Source organism: Macaca mulatta, chromosome 12, assembly GCF_049350105.2.
Source record: "Macaca mulatta isolate MMU2019108-1 chromosome 12, T2T-MMU8v2.0, whole genome shotgun sequence".
NCBI classification, from domain to species: Eukaryota; Metazoa; Chordata; class Mammalia; order Primates; family Cercopithecidae; genus Macaca; species Macaca mulatta.
This window is the reverse complement of record NC_133417.1, coordinates 111,021,910-111,041,547: the sequence shown is the minus strand read 5'-3', so window position 1 is coordinate 111,041,547 and position 19,638 is coordinate 111,021,910. Positions and strand designations below refer to the sequence as shown.

Below are 19,638 nucleotides of genomic sequence, written 5' to 3'. Positions count from 1 at the left end.
ACACAGCCGCCACAGCTCTGGGGAGCTGCCACTTACAGCCAGGTCCATATTCCCCGTAAGTTGGCAGTTTAAAAAAAGAAAGTTCTGAAGAAACACTCCCTGAGTTTAAAATTCTCTTCAGCTAAAAGTGCCCAGGGTCTTCTCTTGCAAGCAACACACCCACTGTAGAGAGAGATCGGCATAGAGATCATGTGGGTTGGGCAAATGTGGCAGGGGCTCTACAGCCAGGATGTCCACTAGTTTCTGCTGTGCTCTCAAGCAGGGACAGGTTCATTTTAAATGGCAAACCTCAGCCATTTACAGCGCCTACTAAAATGAAAACAGGGATGTGTTTGACCCAGAAATTCTATCCTTTGTAAAACACATGCCCAAAGAAGCAATTTCAAGGATGTTCATTGCAGTATTGTTTATAATAGTTAAAAAACAAAACAAAACAAAACAGAAAAAAACTAGACACAATCTGAATGCTCGTCAACAGGGGAGCAGTTAATACACTCTGGCATATCAACACAATATAGAATGCTATGCTGCAGATATAAAGGATGGGGTAGATGCATTGGTATGTACTGAATTACTCTCAAGATGTCAAATGAAAAGAAGCAAGTCATCCAATATAGTAAGCAAACATTATGCTACCATTTACACAAAACCAAATGAAACCAAACTAAACCCCAGCTTAACCAAACCACATAACTCAACATGAACACACACATGTTTGTAAAGGTATAAAACAAGGCCTGGAAACATACTCCTCAAACCATTCTTCACAGTTACCTCTGGGGAGGCGACTGGGATTGGTCAACAATGAAATCAACTTTTGCTTTTTCTGTATTATTGTACTTTTTGAGCATGTTTGTGAGTTAAAGAAACCCAGCCAGTTACTATAAAGTCCCCCGCCAGCAACCTCCCTGTATCATCAGTATCAGTAAGCTCTCAAGCAATGAAACTCCGAGAAAAGAGGTTTTCCCACATAACAGTCCTCCTCCAGTACCTCTGTTGTTGACCCTTCAAGTGGTTTTTCCTATTTCTTGGTCCAATGCCCACGAGACTTTAGCTTTTGGGGGCTCTCGGGGGTCAGTGACAGAAAAGGCCAAGAAAAACTGTTTTACCCAGTAGAAAGGAGATGATTCCAGGTCTCTTATCCACTGGGATTGGGGCAAGAATGGCTTCGGCTTGGTTGTACTGAAGCAGCTAGATTCTCCACTGTTCCATACCATGCTAAATAAGGTTTTGCTCTTGGCGATATCCCAAATCTTGTCTCTCTTCAGTGTTTAGGTTTGGGTCCAAACAGAACACCTCCAAGCAGTCAAGGCAAACATACTCTGGCCCAGGCTTGTGGCCTGAAGACCCCTAAGGGTGTGGGTTTCTGATTGTATCTGACCTCGATACATACTGTGGTGCACCTGATCTGTGTCAGGCTTAATTAAATCCTACACTATTCCTAGCTGCTCATTTATTTGTATAAGGTGATTCTTTTCCCTGCTGATTGTAAGATCATCAGCTGGTGTTCCCCTCACCACCCCCCGCCCTTTCCTCTGGTTGGATTTGTTTTGTGTTTTCTTTGGGCTGTCACTAAAGTGGATGAAAGGCAAATTACAGCTGTGAGAGCCCCAGCGATCTGCACAATTAAAGAGGAAAAAACAAGCCTTCACCTACAGATCTGCAGTTTGGCTCAGATGTGTAGCCCACAATGCAGGCAAATCAAAACTTCAGGATGTAGCTCTTTTCATCAGAGATTACAGAAAGGCCACACATTTGTGCAGAACAACTGCAGAGGCCGTGAAGACGGGTGAGGAAAATAAACACTGTGCCACATCAGCTTGGCTGGGCTTCAGTTATCTGAGCTAGGAGGGCAGCGGGTGAAGAGAGAACACACGCTAAAACCATCACAAAGAACCAGGTAGGAGCAGAAACAGACCAGCCTAGGCCTTGACATCTGGTATTTATGATCCGTGGAAACACAATTTCTGAACATTTATGCTTGGGCTACACATGAAATGCCACACTGAGGAGTGTTTGGTGGTAACAGTGCCCTGTTTGACATCTAAGATTGGAGTCGTAATAGTCCTTGCCCTTTTAGGGGGAGTAAGTACCCTTAAAATAAGTCTTGGGACTGGAACCAAGGTGGGAAACTTCCCAAAGGTGGCTCCAAAAACAGTAATGCCAACAAAGCATAAGTGATGGCTAATTTAGTTCAGTCTGGCAAGTTTGGTCCCAGGTCAGCTCAAGGAAATGTTGACTGAGCCTGGGTCTTTGTTTGAAATAAACACTTTTGAGATGTTTTATTTCATTCTTTACTAATGGGAACAAATGGCTTTGAGGAAAGCCAAATGTTATTTAGACAAAAGGGGTAATTGAGCTTGTCACTGGGGAAACAAAAAATGCTGTGATCACAGACATTCTACTTTATTCTCCTGCGAAGGACAGATAGTGACATCTATACTGAACCATCTGTACTAACAGAACTTCCAGTAAGATCTAAAAACCGGAAATCTGTCTCCTTGTAGCAGCACTTGGACAGGTTTTACAGCTGTAAAAAGCACTCCTTTCTGGATCTAGGTTTGGATAGGAAGAAAACCAGGACTCTGGCAGAAATAGGATCTTCTGAACATGTGCATTTTCTCAGGACCTTTAAGGATGGTTCTTGGACCCCTGAGGAGGGCTCCCAGGTTATCAGAAGGCCTCTGATAAATCCCATGAATAGGGGTGGTGGGAAATCCTATCTGCAAATAGGATTACTGTGACCTCTTCTTGACCACTATCTAGAAATCATGAACTGCTGGGAGGCTGTCTTGCCTAGATTTTCCCCCACCCCACCCAACCCAGTCCCCCTCTGATAGAAATATTTTATATAAGTAGGTCGCCATCCAAAGAGGAGGACCAAAGAAAAATACTCATCAAGAAAGACTTGGCCTTTTGTGTAAGTTTCCCCAAGTGCCTCTGCTCAAAGTTTTATAGTGTTCCTTTCATAAAATGTCCCACTCCGAAAGCTCCATGTCCACCGTCATCATCTAATTATCTTCATTACCTGTTCAAAAATGAAATCTAGAATATCTTTCAGCCCTGAACATGCTACAAGTTCCCGTTTAGTCTGGGAAAGTGCTTGTAAATGGGAGATTCACATCCCTGTGGAAGTAATAATTGGGTAGGTGAGGGGTAAGATGTCACTGCTGCTTCTTCAAAGGAAGTGATCTGTCTCCGCAGAGCTGAGTACAGGATTCAGCTTAGCTGGTACCACTCCCCCGGAGCCCTTTGAAAGTAGAATCTAATCTCCAGGGATTTGTCATCAAGAGAAATTTTGTGGAATCTCATTTAGCAATTTAGCACTTAGCAACTTTTGCAAAATCCCACACCAATCATAAAAGTTGTCTCAGCTGCACAAATTGGATAAAAATCCTAACAAGCAGTAATAAAAATAAAAAGAAGGAAAAGTTGGCATTCAGCCTCAAGGAGAAAACCCATCTACCTCCCACAGAAATGCCCTGTAGCTCAGAAGGTGATGTGTAAACTTTGGAAGCATTGGTTTGCTCAAAGCCTACATTTCAACTTTGTTCTCACAGGCAAAGGGAAAAAAAACCTCAGATGTTTGTATAAAAATATCATCATTTTATTACATTCCACACAATACATTTTCAAATAATTTCCAACGTCCACAAATTATTTTGACACACAGGCAACTGCGCAACGCAAGGGGTGTCACAGTAATAAGGAGAGGAATAAGAATAGGAAGTAAAAATCTTTAGGTTTTCTTGTTTCATTGTTGTTCTTTGGTAATTTTCGATTATTTAGGTGTTTGCCTGCTAGTTTCATTTTAAAGACAGGGTCTTCTTAAAGATAGGCTATCAACTTCAGAAATATTACTGTATTTCCTATTCAATTCTGGCTTTAATCCCAAAAATGTGGGACAAGGGAAAAGACAATTTTACTTCATCTTCAGCATCCAGTTTTGTCAATGACAATGCTGATTTTTTTGTTTCTTTTTTCTGCCTTCGCCAGGAACTAAGTGATGGCAATTGCTAGCATAATACCAAGGAAGGGGAGCTCAACCCAGAAATAACGGCTTCCCTCCTGAAGGGGTTGACATAAAACCTCTACTAAGGCAAAAGCTTTATCAGCCCGAGCTAGGCCTTCAACTCATTCATTCATTCATTCATTCATTCATTCATTCATTCATTCGTATTTTAATAGTTGCTATCATCTCTTTGTCTTCTGAGAAGCAACTCTAAACACATGCATGCATGCATTCGCCTGTCCAGTCTATTTTTCTTAGAAGAGAGTGACCCTTCCCTCCCTCCGTGAAATACAGAATTTTGCTTTTTAAAGCTGCGAAGCATGGCATTTTACAGAAGAGCTGACCTTTTAGCATAGTACCTGGATAACACTATGAAAATTGCTGGGGTAGACAGAGCAAAGGCAGAGGTTGTGGGGTGGGGAGAGACAGAGAAGGTGACATCCTCAGCTGAAGTGTGAAGGGATTCACAAAGATTAGAGCAGTCTCATATTCTCAACTAAGGCATGTACATAAAGATGCCACTTGGGGCATCAGATAAAGATACAGAAAGTTCACAAAGTTGCTGTCATCTTCTGTTACAGAAGGGGAATCACCAGAGTATATGGTAACTTAGTCGGTCACTACACTGGCTGCATTTTCCAGATATAATTTCTCGACGCCACACTTCTATGGGGCGCCTACAGGAATGTCAATCATTTTACAAGCATGCCTGGCCCCAAATGCATGACTGGATGTGGACAGCCGAGATAAAAGCCCTTAATAAGTGGCATATTAGTCATCACATGGTACCCTGGGCTGATCCCCTCCCCACTCCCCGTTTCTTTCTCCGTCTTCAGCTGAGGTAGGACACTTCTTGAAATCTCAAGGTAGCACATGCTCTAGCCTTTCATCTTGTCTTTTCTTGGCAGGGCTGCTGTGGTTGAGACAGAGTAGCTCTTTGAAATAGAATAAGAGTGGGAGAGCACCATTCTTTCGGGAGGATGAAAAGAACCAGATGAGAAAGTTGAGTGTGTGTGCTGAAGGGACATATCTGGATATTGTGAAAGAATGCTGAAAGTCTCTCCCAAGCAGCCAAAAAAAAAGAAAAAAAAAAAAATCATTAGTATTTTGTTCTCAGAAGGAACCCGGAGGCTTTTGGCCCAGGCAAACTTCTTTGGAGTGAATTTTATACCTCCCCAGTGGATTTTTAGCAGGAAGGTAAAAAATAAATGCTCCCAAGGCTGAGCCCTCGTACACTGAGATTCTTAAAATTTGCATTTTCTATCAATGAAATTGACTTCATTATTTAATCCGTCCTTTGTGTAGTATCATTAGCAACTTCTCTCTTACATCCTGTTCCCCTTGTTGCTTCAAGAAGACACATGAGCAGCAATGGTTACATCTTCACTAGACCTTCTCTGTGACGATGCAGCAAGATCTGGATACGCCAGGCCAGCCTACAAGGGCCTATTTGCCAGATGCTATGAATGCTTTAAGGGGCAGCACATTGGTACACTTCAAAATGGATTACTTTCTATTCTCTCATAATATTTAAATAAGTCAGGTGGACAGCCTTACATTTTAGTGGCTATAGATTCAGGCACACATTAACACCATGAAAGGAAAGCAAATGATCCCCTTTTCCCCCATATTTTACAACTGCTATTACAATGACCAATATAATACCAAAGTATACAGTTTTTAACCTTCGTACTCAATCCCATCATAGGTTGGGCCCAATAACCACCCTGGGCGAGGAGACAGCATTTCAGTTCTTCCCTCTCCTCCCTTCTCTCATCCACCTCCTCCTGCTCTCAACTTAAATAGACTACTGTTTTTCCTACATCAGTCCCAGACTTGTTATTCTCTATGACTTATTCCAAGATTGGACGTAACTGATAAAAGCTAAACATTCATTATGAGCTTCTCTTTTATAAGGCAACATGAGACAGATCTGCTTCAGGGCTGGAGAGGTGGTTCCGCACACACCCAATGGCTGTTATCTTGACATTTCAAAGACACCAGAAGACAAGGGGGTCTTGTCTGAGTGTGCTAGGGGAACCTTCTCTTGGGTCAGGTGGGTCGGGGATGGGGATAGGGATGGGAGAGGCCATACTGCATCCCATGTGGCCTCTATTTCTTTAGGTACCTGGAGATGATAATGGCAGCCAACAGAAACCCAGCCAGAGCTAGATAAGGCAACAAAAAGCTTCAATCTCTTCTCCAAGTAAACAAAACTTGTACAGTATATTATTTTCCTGTAAAATGTACCCCAGGAGAAGTAACACAAGAGTTAAAGGGGCCCTCTCTGAACACTCACCCGCCCCCCCCACAAACACACACACAATGAACCAGCCTCTCACACACCCACACACAGACAGCTATTCACACACGCACATGTCTACTATGTACATACACACAGATCCAGGCTTCCCCTCACGTCTCCTGGCAGACTGTCCACTGAGAGGAGGTATGGGATAAGGCAAGGGGAAAACACAAGCGAACCAGTCTCTGGAACAAAACCAGCTGAGCCTTGAGTTGTGGAGTGCTTGGGGGTGGATCTCTTCGGATAGTCCAAGATGCAGCATTAGAGTTGGGTTTGTTGGTTTGGAATCAACAAAAAGGAAAAAGAAAAAACAAAAACCAAAATGAACCCAAGGAGGATGGTTGGGATTGCTAAGAGTGCTCAGGGTTGGGGACCTGGGAGAGAGATGTCTGAGAGTTCACACAGAAACTAGGCGAGGAGAAAAAAAGTGCAAAATCGAGGCAACGTGTTTGCAGTCTTTCTCGTTTGTTTTGGGTGCTGTTCTTGCTTCGGCCCTCAGCAGTGCGAGCCACGGTCTTGCTCTAGCTTAATGGTTAGGGTGGGCTCCACCGCCAGAGGGGCCCCGTTGGTGTAGTGGGAGGTTTTGTAGGTGATGGAGTGATCAGTCTTCTTGGCCGCATAGCGGAACCGGTGGTAGTGGAGCACCAGGGCCAGCGCGACGGAGACCAGCACCAGCACGGCGCCCCCGGCGGCCATTACGTAATACCAGTAGGCTGGGATGGGCTGCATGGGCACCGTGTCCACTGTGGGCTCGGTCCCTGGCAGGAGGGTGCCCCCTGGTGGAGAGACACAGAAGAGTGTTGCTAGGCTGAGAGCATGCAGACTAATCAAAAGACTAATTAAAAAGAAAGAAAGAAAGAAGAAAACACACACATGCTTTGGGACGTACAGGGAAGGGGATGGGGGACTAAGGTGGTACTCAGTCCTTAGCACCTGCCAAGCACTTCTCAACGATTGCATTATTTCCTACTTACCCCCTTGGGAGGTAGCTACTGTCAGACCCATTTTACAGATGAGGAAACAGAGGTGGAGAGAGGTTAAATTAAGTGGTTATACAGCTAGTTAAATAGTAAGTATGGGATTCAACCAAGAATGGTAGGATTACACATCTCTTTTCTTTCTGTTTAACCACAATTACTTTATAATATATGGAAGCATTATACTTCTCTCTCCCTCCATCTCCCTCTCTCTCTCTCACACACACATACACATACACAAATACATACAAGTAAATGATGCTGACATGACTTCTGGGATTCAGTGAGGCAGATTTCCTGAGTGGTGGAAACACCATATTTGGTCTGGCTGGCCAGCATTCTCAGCAACAATGTATTAATTAGGCTGGCTAGACTTGAAGGTAAATTCCACTTTGGCTTGCCAAGGCTTCTGTGCCCATTGAAATTAGCCTGGTCTTGCCTAAACAGGTCAATCACCACTGTTAAGTCATGACTAATGCATCCTCATCTTTTTAATTGGATGGAGGATTTTTAAAAGCAGATTGGAAGGGAAGTTGCAACAAAAAATGTGGGCACAAAATAACAGAGGGTATGTGAGAGCGAGAGTGAGTGAGACAGAGGGAGGGAGATCATTCTTAATGACAGAAAAGACAGAGCAGGGAAGAGAAGCTGGCAGAGTATTTAGAAGGCAACCACGTTCACTGGCCGCCGCTGGTTGCCATGGAGATTATGTAGTAGATTTAAGCCCAGGGTAACTCTGGGGAAAGACTGGCTGGAGTCCCACTCGATGCAAAGCAGTGTTACAACTTGATTCTCCCAAAGATTTACATCAGATGAGAATCTGGCCCAGAAAGGGACTAGGAGTTTTTGAGCTTGCCAAAACCAGACATGATCTTTACTTCTGAAAAATGATATATGCTTCTCCTATGAAAAATGCCTCCCTAGCTGCTTGCGTTAAGCCAGAAAGATGCATCCTCTCTACTCATGGGGTGCCCCAGGAGGGGGAGCCATGGGTGGGAAGTGCTGCTGGCTCCTTCATGCATTGGTGGTCCCCCTCTGCTCGAGATGCAGACGGGGCTCATTTATATTTTCATGCCTCCTTCCACTACCCACCCTGAGATTCAGAGCTCTTTAAGCAGAGGAACTTACTCTCATCACGAGGAATTTGCTGTCATCCATACCTAAGGGTTTATACAAAGAAGGCACTCAGTAAATGCTTGGTGAATCAAACACTGAACTGAGGCTAAGACTCCTATTTCTGAGTCGGCGTTCTCTAATTCCTGCAGCCTGAACATCAGAACTCTTCTCTTTGATTTGGGGAATAGGTGAGAGGTGGGTCAGACCTTCTAATGTCTTCTCAGAAGTGATAGAAAAATGAGAACATTTTTCTTGGAAAATATTCCAAAGCCTGCTCAGCTTCCTAGCTCTTAATCACTGCTTTCTCCTGCTGTTGGAATCCCCTTCTGCTAGGGTGCAGGTTCATTGGTACCGCTTGGGTGACCAGAAATCCCACAACATTGGCAGAGCTTTGACAAGGATGTGTTGCTCTGCACACACTTTGACAGCCACATCCACATCCCCTGGGGTAGAAATGACCCCAGAATCCCAGGATCCCTTGAATGTCCCTTTCTTCATCTTCATCTTCTCCCACCTTATTGCCTACCCTCTTTGTCTTTGTCCCCAAACTAATTCTGTCTTTTATTAGTTTCATCACCATAGCAGAGAAAGGCCTCTCTCTCTCATATTTGTGGCCATGGTGGAAATTAAGCATAGAATCAGAGAGGAAGAGAAAGCAAGGTGCTGGAAATGGTTTCTTGAAATGGCCAGCTTGCAAGTCACAGTGAACTGGTGTCAACTCATTATTCAGGTCACTAAGAAGATCTGCTGCCTGGCAACCATCCTGCTGCTGGATTTTCGACATGAGCTCACAAAAATGCACAGGAAACATTCAAGTGTTAAGGGATGCCCCCGGAGTTCCTCAGAGACATCCCTCCTCTCCCCAAAGGGTATCCTGGGGTTTGTCTCTGATTTTCATGTGGCTCCATAGTGAGGGCCACCCTCTAATGAGGCTGCAGCTCACCCATCAAGAAAAGGGAGGTGATAAATCCCTAGGGATTAGCTTTCCCTCCGAAGAAGTACCTGACCAGACCACAAAGGTTGGAGCACAAATTTTTGTCAAGCAGAACATGGTCACAACTACCCACATTCCCTCCATCACTACATCATCTTTGTTCAAAAGTCTGCTTTCCTTCAGCCAAAGTGCTGGTTTCCAACACAAAATACACCACCCACGGCTTAAAGTGCTCAGGCTGGAGAAGGAGGAAGTCTTCATGCTCCTCTTACAGTGTTTCTTATGATAAGAGACAGTGTTAGGGCACAATGGAGAGAATCAAGGGCACCTGCTAAGCAAGGTGAAATCCTAGTACATGGATTACATATTTAGAATCAGAGACACAGACATAGTCTCTCAGAATCCTGCTCTACTTGAAAGACAAATTCTACTTTAGGTAAGACCCTCTTCCCCTTCTCTACCTACCCTTCTCTCCCCTGAAATTATCAACATGTAGAAAACTTCAGTGACAAAAATCTATTTGGGGGACGTTATACTGGCTCCTTAAACATTTTCTTTGGGCATTTGTTTGGAGAAATGAAAAATAGTACTATGTGAATTCATGCTTTTAATGTTGAAAGGTTAGAAATAACGTTAATGTTAGAAAAGAGAGGATACGACTAGCAACCCCTTCCTGATCCCCTATAAGCAACTCTTGGTTGACTTGCAGTTGGGTTTAAAAGTTTCTCAGAACATTCACCAGCTAAAGAGACTCAACTCCAAAGGCAGGTGGAGTGTGCTGGTTTAGAATCTGGCTCTGTTCTAGCCTCTCTGAGGCTGTATGCTAATGAGGCTGTGGTTTGCCAGCCAGAGAAAAGGAAGATGATAAATCAATAGGGGTTGAATTCACACCCAAAGCACCTTCCCAGATAAAAGCAGCAATCCAATGAATGCCAGATGGACGGATGAATGGATAGGTGGATGGATAAATGGATGGATGGCATAGAGGAATATATGTGGACCAGTGTTCAGACTCCCTGGAAAATGTTGATGACCTACTGGTACTTCCCTGGAGAGTTATTTTCAGAAAGTGCTATAGATTTTGCTAGCTCATACGGCACCTCGTTGGGAAATTAGAAAAAGGCGCCCACTTTAGGTGGATGTCACCTGCACCAGATGCCCGAATTGTTGAGTTGTGCAATTTTAGCTTCACTTGCCCCTTCAGCCATCTGGGGTGATCGAGCCATTGCTTGACAAAAAAGGAGCCTGGGCTAGGTGGGTGAAAGTGTAGGTGAGAATTCAACCTTGCCTGGAGTTGGTTGATCTGTTGACCTGAAGTTTCCCTTTGATTGACCTAATTTCCACTGCTTACTCGATGTCTTTTTTCAACTGGAAAGAAAATGCTTTCAATTCCGGAACTATTTTTCATTAATTCCCACCCCAAATTCTCTACAAAGTTTTCCCATTGTGTGAGATAATGAGAAACAGATATTTAACTAGTCAATAACTCAACTCCAAGTGCATTTGCAAGGTTGCACAGGCTCTCATCTGTAAAAGTTCTGAGTCCCCTAGAGAAAAGCAATGCAAACACAAAGAATTTGAATTTTGAGAAACACTACAGTTTGAGAAACCAGGCATGGGAGAAAATAAGAAAAATAATTACACATGAGGTAGTGCTCCTGTCATTCCTATCTGCAAATAGGGTTACTGAATTAATATGCAATTGGGAAACATGTCTGTAACAATGGCTACCCTGAGTGGACATTTCCTTCTATGGGCTTCACATGAACCATTTTGTTTATTCCTCATGACCCTCCAAAGGGAGACCTGAGAGCTTGAGAGGACAAGTGATTTTCTCCTGGTTTCACTTGGAGGATAATTGTGGAGAAGGGCAGAGCAGCACTCAGTGAAACCCAAGAGATGGCCCAGGGTCCTCCGAGGACCTGTACACTGCTAGCAAGTGGCAGAGTCACGGCTGGAACCAGGTGGACAAAATCCCAGCCTGTGATCTAACCCAGGGGTCAGCTCACTGTGGCCTGTGGGCCAAATCCAGCCCACTGCCTGTTTGTGTAAATCAAGTTTTGTTGGAACAGACACCCTCATTTGTTTACATATTGCTTATGGATGCTTTTATGCCACAATGGCAGAGCTGAGTACTTGCAACAGAGACTGTATGTCCTGTAAAACCCAAGATATTGCCGGGCGCGGTGGCTCAAGCCTGTAATCCCAGCACTTTGGGAGGCCGAGACGGGCGGATCACGAGGTCAGGAGATCGAGACCATCCTGGCGAACACCGTGAAACCCCGTCTCTACTAAAAAATACAAAAAACTAGCCGGGCGAGGTGGCGGGTGCCTGTAGTCCCAGCTACTCGGGAGGCTGAGGCAGGAGAATGGCGTAAACCCGGGAGGCGGAGCTTGCAGTGAGCTGAGATCCGGCCACTGCACTCCAGCCTGGGCGACAGAGCCAGACTCCGTCTCAAAAAAAAAAAAAAAAAAAAAAAAAAAAAAAAAAAAAAAAAACCCAAGATATTTACTGTCTGGCCTTTTACAGAACAAGTTTGCAGATTCCTTGCTCTAACCAAGTAGGGAGGGAAGAGGAAACAGTCCTCTTCCTTTCTGCCTCCTGTTTCTGTCTGAACCTGTCTGAGGATTGGCGTGTCTCAGTCAAGTCAGTTTCTCACGGAATCACTGAAATGAGAAAGCATATACTATAGCTGCATTTATGAAATGTCATCTGGACCTGGGGGAGTCACCCAGGTTTCCAAAAGAAGTGTTTTGAAAGACACCAAGGGTAAGCCTTCTCTCCCTGTCTTTCAAGAAGGGCTCACTGCATGTCAGAATTGTTTCAGGACTGGCCTGTCTGCACGGTCCTTTCTGTACAGGTTAAAAATGAAGTGCTGGTGAAGGAACATTTCAGATAAAAGGTTTATTTAATTTGTGAGATTAAACAAACAGAAAAAGGTTGGCTCCTCTAGATAAGTTTACAGAAGATAGTAGAAGAATGTGGTCACGCCCTCTGGTGTGTTTGGAAAAAAGACGCACAAGAACAAAGGCATCCCTGAGAACTGACTCTTTCCATCTGCCTATAAGCATGGTGTGGCGGGAGGCGCCGGGATGTTTTCGGTAAGTTGGCAGAAACCATGTGGATTGCTCCCACATCTAGAGGCATTTTTAAATGCCTCCGAATTCAGATCTCTGACTGGCTGAAGTCTCCGACGCTTTACACTCTTTGGTGGCACTGATGCTACTTTCTGTAAACTGAGTCTTGTCCCTGTGTTCTTGGAGGGAAACGTTGGTGAAAAACATTTTCTTCCACCCCTAGATAAGCTGGCCTTGACAGTTGTTTACATGAGTGGTAAACTGACGGAGAGGGGACGTGTCAGGCCTCTGTAGCAGGAGAGGCAGCATGCTCCAGCGAACCTCACAAAGAACACCTCCGTGTCCCCCGGGGAAGGATGACCACCAAGCAGTTACCCGCTTCACACATCTGATCTCCATGCTTTCTTGTTCCGCAACACCTAGCCTTAATCTGGCAGCTGGAGACATAAGGGGGTGGGGGGCAAGGAGGAGGATTCACACACTACAGCCGCCTATCTGGAACCCTGGCAGGGGTTAGGAACACTTCTCTGCTTTTCATCAGACGGTTATGTGCAAACCATTTAACCCTCTCTGCATCTCAGAAGTGCTTCTAGGAGAAGGAGTCATGGGAGGAAGGGAGTCCAGGGAGAAAGGGAATATGACGCCAGGCCCTGGGATGGGGGACCTTACCCTGGCAGACAAAGCTTTGGGAGGCAGGCAATAGAGGGTGAGGGTGGGAATGGGAAAGGAGAGATGACGGTGCAAAATGCAGAGATCGGCCAGTTGGCACCAAAGAAACAGAACTTAAAGCCTGAGGAATAGAGTCAAATGCCAGCCAGCATTACTCCAAAATGGGCCTCTCTTAATACTGCTCCCCTCTATGCCCAAGACACAGCTGTGGATGTGCACTTTCTCCTGGTTTTGTCTGGATGAGAACTGTGGAGGACTGCAGAAAGGCACCTAGGGAGACCCAAGAAATGGGGCCCTGGACCTCAGGAATGGTGTGAGTCATAAACCCCACATTCCCAGCCGAAACAGGAGACACTGATGTTCCTTTTAGCATCCACTAGCGTAAGACAGTCATTCTGAATCCTTCCCTCTGACAACCACCTTCCACAGGTGCACCCAGCTGGGATTTCCATGAGTCTCTCACAGGTAGGGCATCAGATCGTTTCTCTGCCCCTGCTTTGCTCAGATCCCACAGCCTCTAACACGAACAAAAACTCTTGCCTCCAAGGTGAGCTGCTAAAAATAACCACCTGGTCAACAACCCCAGAACTCTGATTATGGGCTTTATATATTTTTACTGGCTTCTTTATTGTTCTTTTTTCTTTTATTGAAAAAAGAAAGTATTGGGTAAGAGGAAATATCCATCACCTTAATTACACCACTTTTCGGTTCTTTTTTCCCCCTCTATACACACGGTTTTTCATTTGTTGAAGCTCAAATCCTAGAAAAAGATACATGACGGCACCATGTTTATAGCCACTGCTTTAAAAAAGAAAAGAAAAGAAAAGAAAAGAATGCACACCCAGGCTACATTGTTTAAAATGTGACTCATAACAACCACAAAAAAGGGTCTTTTTAAAAAATCACATGACAACACAGTTTATTCATTCTGTCTTCTCTTTCTCTCTTCTCAACACAGATCTCTTTTTCTTCCAAGCTTTTTCTTCATTACTGACTCACATCCTGGTACACAATGTGTGTGTGTGTGTGTGTGTGTGTGTATGTATGTATATATATATGTGTGTATATATATACACACACAGCAGAAAACACAGGATGATTTAAATTTAAAAAATTGCACGGCAAGAAATCAGTAAGAGGCGGAAAATGAAAGATACTTCAAAATACAAAAGATCGAGACCATCTAATAACTGCAGGTCCAAAGGCCACTTTTACTGTATTTCCATAAAGATTTTCCTATACATTGATTGCTCCTAAAGAATGAGATTACTTCTGTTGCATGATTAATTTATAAAGGAAAAGAAAAACACTCCAATTTGAAAAACGTACTAACAATGTAAATGCTATGGTTGGTAGTGTTTCAACATCAACTTTCCATACCTTGCCTGCCCAAACCTGATTTATCTGTTTCCATTTTTTGAGGGAAAAGGCTGATTTTACGCCCTGATCAAGAGAGGACTCCTGCTGTCCTGACCATAAGAGGAATAGTATATGAGTCACTAGGTTAGATGGAACACACAGTCCCCTCCTCTCTCAAACAGAAAAGTTTGCTGGCACAGAGTTGCATGCTGTGGTCAAACAGGGCTCAGCCAGAAAGGAGATACCCATGGCACTAGATTCATCTGGTTACCAATTCAGATCTCCGTGTAAAATGTGCCAAGGTGAATGAAATTCTCCATTCCCAGTTCAGATTCTGCTCTTTACTGTGTCCATTGGCCAAGTCTCTGCTCCCCAAGCCTTGGTTTCTTCTTCCCAAAGATGCTTGCCATCCTCCAGGACGAAAGCCATGGCTCAATCCATGCAACTTGTGCACTGCCTTTGCTTAGCCTCAAAGCGGCCCACCAGGAGCACCCTGGAAATTCTTACCTTCAAGTTACTAAGCCCTGTGTTTATTTTGGCTAAATGAGCCCTGCCGCTCAGATGGTATTTTATGTATATATTTTTTACAAAAGAGCATGACTGGCCTGTGAAGTCTCATGGTAAGCAGAGTTTCAAGGAGAGTACACATGCCCTGGTCTGCTTATTCTCTTACGGAAGTGAAGCACTTAGCACTTAGCCACTGTACTTGTCAGTCATGGCCCGACACGGTGTGCACACAAAACAGTGTCTGCAGCAGCTACTGGCACGTCTTTACCCAGCCTTTCTGGGAGCCGTGAGTCTCCACAACCCAAAGAGAGTCAGGTGAAACAACATCCACAGGTTTCACTTCACCAACATAAGCATTACCTTGGGTCCTGAAGGTTAGAACTCGAATTCGACTGTAATCCAAGTCGTTCAGTTTGGCTCTCAGCTTTCCTTCCAGTACTTTGGATTTACATTAACATAAACCTCACCCCTAGAGAGCACCAGTGTATGCACATGAATACTCTTAATACTTTTACAACTGTGGGACAGGGAGCGGGCATGGGGTTCAGGGATGCGAGGAAGGGTAAGAAAGGAAATATATTCTATGTCGGTCTGTCATTCCCCTGTTGTCTGCAGCTTTGCTCCTCACTGGCTGTCTTAGAGCTGATGAGTGGCAAATTGGGTGAGATGATTTGGAGTCAGGGAGCACATCTAGGAGGCAAACCAGGAATTCATCTCTTTCTAGCCCAGAGCTGGACAGATTAATGAGAGTGAAGATAACTAGTCTAGACGTCAGATATAAAAATGGCTGCCCTTATCTCTGCAATGCTGCCACTTGTGGGGGTAAGCCCAGCCAGTACAAAGAGGGCACAGCAATCCTCACAATTGCTGGCATCAAACAGGTCATGAAGAATCCCCATCATTCAGTGAGGGTGTTTCTGTGTGTGCTTTTACACTCAAGCCAACTGCAGTGATGCATTTAGAGTGGCTCCTAAATGTTTGGCATTAGAAACCAGTGTGGGAACTTCAGCAGTGTCAGCTAATAGGACTGCACAGAGGGAAAAATGTAAAATCTGCTGCATTGTAACAGTACAAACGACATTGCATCACCCAAGGCTGGAGGCCTTTTTTTTTTTTTAACCTGGATGAGGCAAGCATCCCCAATTCTTCTCACTTTGCTCTGCTCTCTCTTTGCTTTCTTGAGGGAGAACACATCCTTTCTGATTTTCAGTCCTCATTCAAAGTGCTCTAGCTCCAGTCATCGAATGCACCTCCTTATTACCTTGACTGGACACCAGGTCCTAAATCTGGCAACTCTTCCTCCTGAGGCTACCACTTCTGTGTCTCTTTCCTAACTTCCTTCCCTCACAAGCGGCCTGCCACCGTGCCCCACTGAGGGTTAACTGCCTTGGTACCCTGGAACTGGAAAGAAACCATCTTCAGGCTAAGAGAAATCATTGCCACCTCATTTCACTTTTAATTTATCCTGAATTTTTTTCTTTTTTTGGTTCAGTCTTCCCACAGTGTCTGCTTTCTCACCACTCCTGCATTTTCAGCCTCATTGCTCCCCGTTGGACAATGCAAGGCTGAAAGGTTTATCTGCAACCGATTTGTCTCTATTAATAGGTTTCTAAACTTTAATTAAACAAGAGACAGTGAGGATCTCAATCCCCTTTCCCGCGTCTACAGGTGTTGCTAGTGCCATCTAGTGGCAGGAAGGTGTGGCGTCTCTTTTCTCCTGCGAGATTTGACAAATTTGGAGGTTGACTCCCCCCACCAAAGTCACACCACATGGGGGAAGGAAAAAGCATGCAAAAAATAAATTTTTTTTTTACCTTTAAAATTCTCACCTGCAAAAGCTGAGATGGGTTCTGAAAAAAACAAACAAAAAATTGGACTTAGTTAAAGGGAAGAAATAACTGGGTGAATTTAGGGTGAATAATTGGATGAATATTATAAAGATGACTGCACTAGGTTTTTTTGTAGCACTCCGTGGAGAGTGCCCCACATCTTCCACATGTTCTAGGCTGGCTCTAACACATCATCACGATGGGGTGGGGGGCGGGGGCAGGGTGGGATTCTCAAAGGTGCTTTGAAACAAAAAGTCCTTCAGAGAGAAATGGGTCCCAAAAGCATTGTAATCAGTCACTTACTGCTGATTACTTTCTCAGAGCCTGGATTACTTTTAGATGCCCGGGGCCTGAGAGTTGCCCGGAGGGACTGGGGTGGTCCCAGGTGCTTCTGACATCATCAAGCACACACATGCCCGGGCTCGTGTGCCAAGAAAGGCAGTTGGTGAGTTACTGCAGCCACTCTGCTGACTGAAAGCAGCCCCCACGCCTTCTCAGGGTTCCCCTCTTGGTTTGGGGAATGTCCACGGCTCTGAAGGGACACAGTCAGGGTAACCTCATCTGCAGCAGGAGACCCTGAAGAAAATGTGTACATCTCAGGTGGACTGCCTGCGCAGGTGCTTTTGACCAAGATGATGGTTATGATATCCTTCTCGTGCCAGTCACCTGGCCTGAAATATCTAATCCTACAACGACTTCGGAATCTTGGGCATTAGAGGCATTCTTTTTAAAGAAAAATCTGAAATCTTACTTCAAATGCCACAGTTTGCTCTGCAATTCATTCATGTAAAAGAGCTCAGGTAATTGTGTTATCACTCTTACATAACATATGTACTATTTTTGCTCACCGGTAAAGGCTTCCATTAAATCCATCAAACCTTTCCAGCATATAATTTTGACTGGCATTTGCTTTCGTCCTCTAGCATTTTCTTTGCGAAAAGCTGGGGTTTGCTGATGGGGTCTTGGCACCCTGAACCTCCATGTACTTAGTGCACGTCTATTTCTGATTGGGAACAGGGATCTAAGCCTTCCCCTCACTCACACCACCCCCCACCCTGAACCCAGCATAAGACACAACTACACCCACACCTTACCTCCTGCAGAGACTGTTGCTGCCCCACCCCCCGGGTAACGACTGCATTGGAAAATGGTGTCCTGCCTCCTCTTGCTTATCCCAGCCCTTGGTGCCTTATTTGAAAGAGCCACGAAGAGACAGATATTCACATACCCATGCAGTTCTCCAGTGGGACATCAGTGCTTATCCGAATGTCATCAATGGCAATCTCTCCCGAACGTCCTTTCCCTATCACTCCCTCGAACACAATCTAGAAGCCGGAAGAATACGAGCCATGGTTAACTGAGTCTCTTAGTCCAAACAGTGCAAAGATTTCCAAGTTTCGGGAGGGGGGAGGGGGGAGGGATTGCATTGGGAGTTATACCTGATGTAAATGACCAGTTGATGGGTGCGGCACACCAATATGGCACAAGTATACATATGTAACAAACCTGCACATTAGGCACATGTACCCTACAACTTAAAGTATAATAATAATAAATAAATTAAAAAAAAAAAAAAGATTTCCAAGTTTCTGTTAGCTGCAGCTTAAAGCGTGTGTGTGTGTGTGTGTGTGTGAGTGTGTGTGTGTGAGTGTGTGTGTGTGAGTGTGTGTGTGTGTGTGTGAGTGTGTGTGTGTGAGTGTGTGTGTGAGTGTGTGTGTGTGTGTGAGTGTGTGTGTGTGAGTGTGTGTGTGTGTGTGTGTGAGTGTGTGTGTGTGTGAGTGTGTGTGAGAGTGTGTGAGTGTGTGTGTGAGTGTGTGTGTGTGTGTGTGTGAGTGAGTGTGTGTGTGAGTGTGTGTGTGTGTGAGTGAGTGTGTGTGTGTGTGAGTGTGTGTGTGTGTGTGTGTGTGTGTGTGTGAGTGTGTGTGTGTGTGTGTGTGTGTGTGAGATTGCGTGTGTGTGTGTGTGTGTGTGTGAGATTGCACCTGGTACACATCTGTTGACCACATGGCTACAGCTCTTGAAATCTTAATATAAAATGAGTTTGTTCAAATCAAATGCATATTTAAGGGGGTAAGAAAACATAACAAGGTGGTGGATATTGTTGTCCAGTAACTAGAATGTATTGATTAAAAGGGCCATAATCAGAGAATATTGAAAGGGGGGTTGAAACTTCCCTCACTATTTTCAAGGTTCCTGTCTCATAAATCTTTCAAATGCCCAATCCAGGTATTTGAAAACTCAGAAGATACGAGTGGGTGGGGGTAATGTGAGAAATACAGCACATAGGTTTGGATGTGTGCTTCTTATTATAAATTGCCTTAGGGCTTCATTATTACAACTCGGAGGAAAAGAATTTGTTTTTAAACCAGCCGTTTATTGAGCACCTACTATGCGCTGGACACAAGGATAGTAACAAAGCCTATTAAGACAAGATCTCTGTTCAGAGAAGCTCACCCATCTAGTGGCTGAGACACAAATGCAAACAGGTAGTTACAATACAATGCTCTCAGGCAAGTAAGTGGGGACCCAGATGGGGGTGGAGAGGGTCTCAGGATGCCTTGCAACCTCAAGGGGCAGGGACTGCAGGCTGTACACTGAAGCCCCTGGGCTCTGTGGTCTTCAGTCATTCCTCATGCTCGCCCTCCCCAGGTTCCTCTCTGCAAACTAGCACATGTCCTTTGGCAAGCTGGGTGAGCAGTTGGCTGCGGCACCAGCCATCTGTTGCTGCTCCTCGTCTGGGGAGGAGAAGGTTAATGCTTTGGCTGGTTCTCAGTCACCTCTTCCACAGTGTGTCTACTCCTACCCAAGTTGCAACCACGGCTGAACATACCCATCTGTGCCTCAGTCTCCTG

General features: G+C 44.7%; 1 protein-coding gene across 6 annotated transcripts in view; it reads right to left on the bottom strand.

Annotated features, from left to right (window-relative positions):
• NRP2 (neuropilin 2) overlaps nt 1–19,638 on the bottom strand; it is a 116,305-nt gene that overhangs the window by 14,477 nt on the left and 82,190 nt on the right. For 2 of the 6 annotated variants that reach the window (XM_015110774.3, XM_028831020.2), the window contains exons 14-15: nt 18,015–18,111; nt 16,772–16,807 (exon numbers count right to left, since the gene is read on the bottom strand). In XM_015110774.3, the coding sequence (XP_014966260.1) occupies nt 16,772–16,807; nt 18,015–18,111 (133 nt within the window). Of the gene's footprint in view, nt 1–3,585; nt 7,094–14,275; nt 15,648–16,771; nt 16,808–18,014; nt 18,112–19,638 lie in introns of those variants that run through there. The other 4 variants (XM_028831018.2, XM_002799024.4, XM_077957416.1 and 1 more) reach the window with 4 other exon arrangements.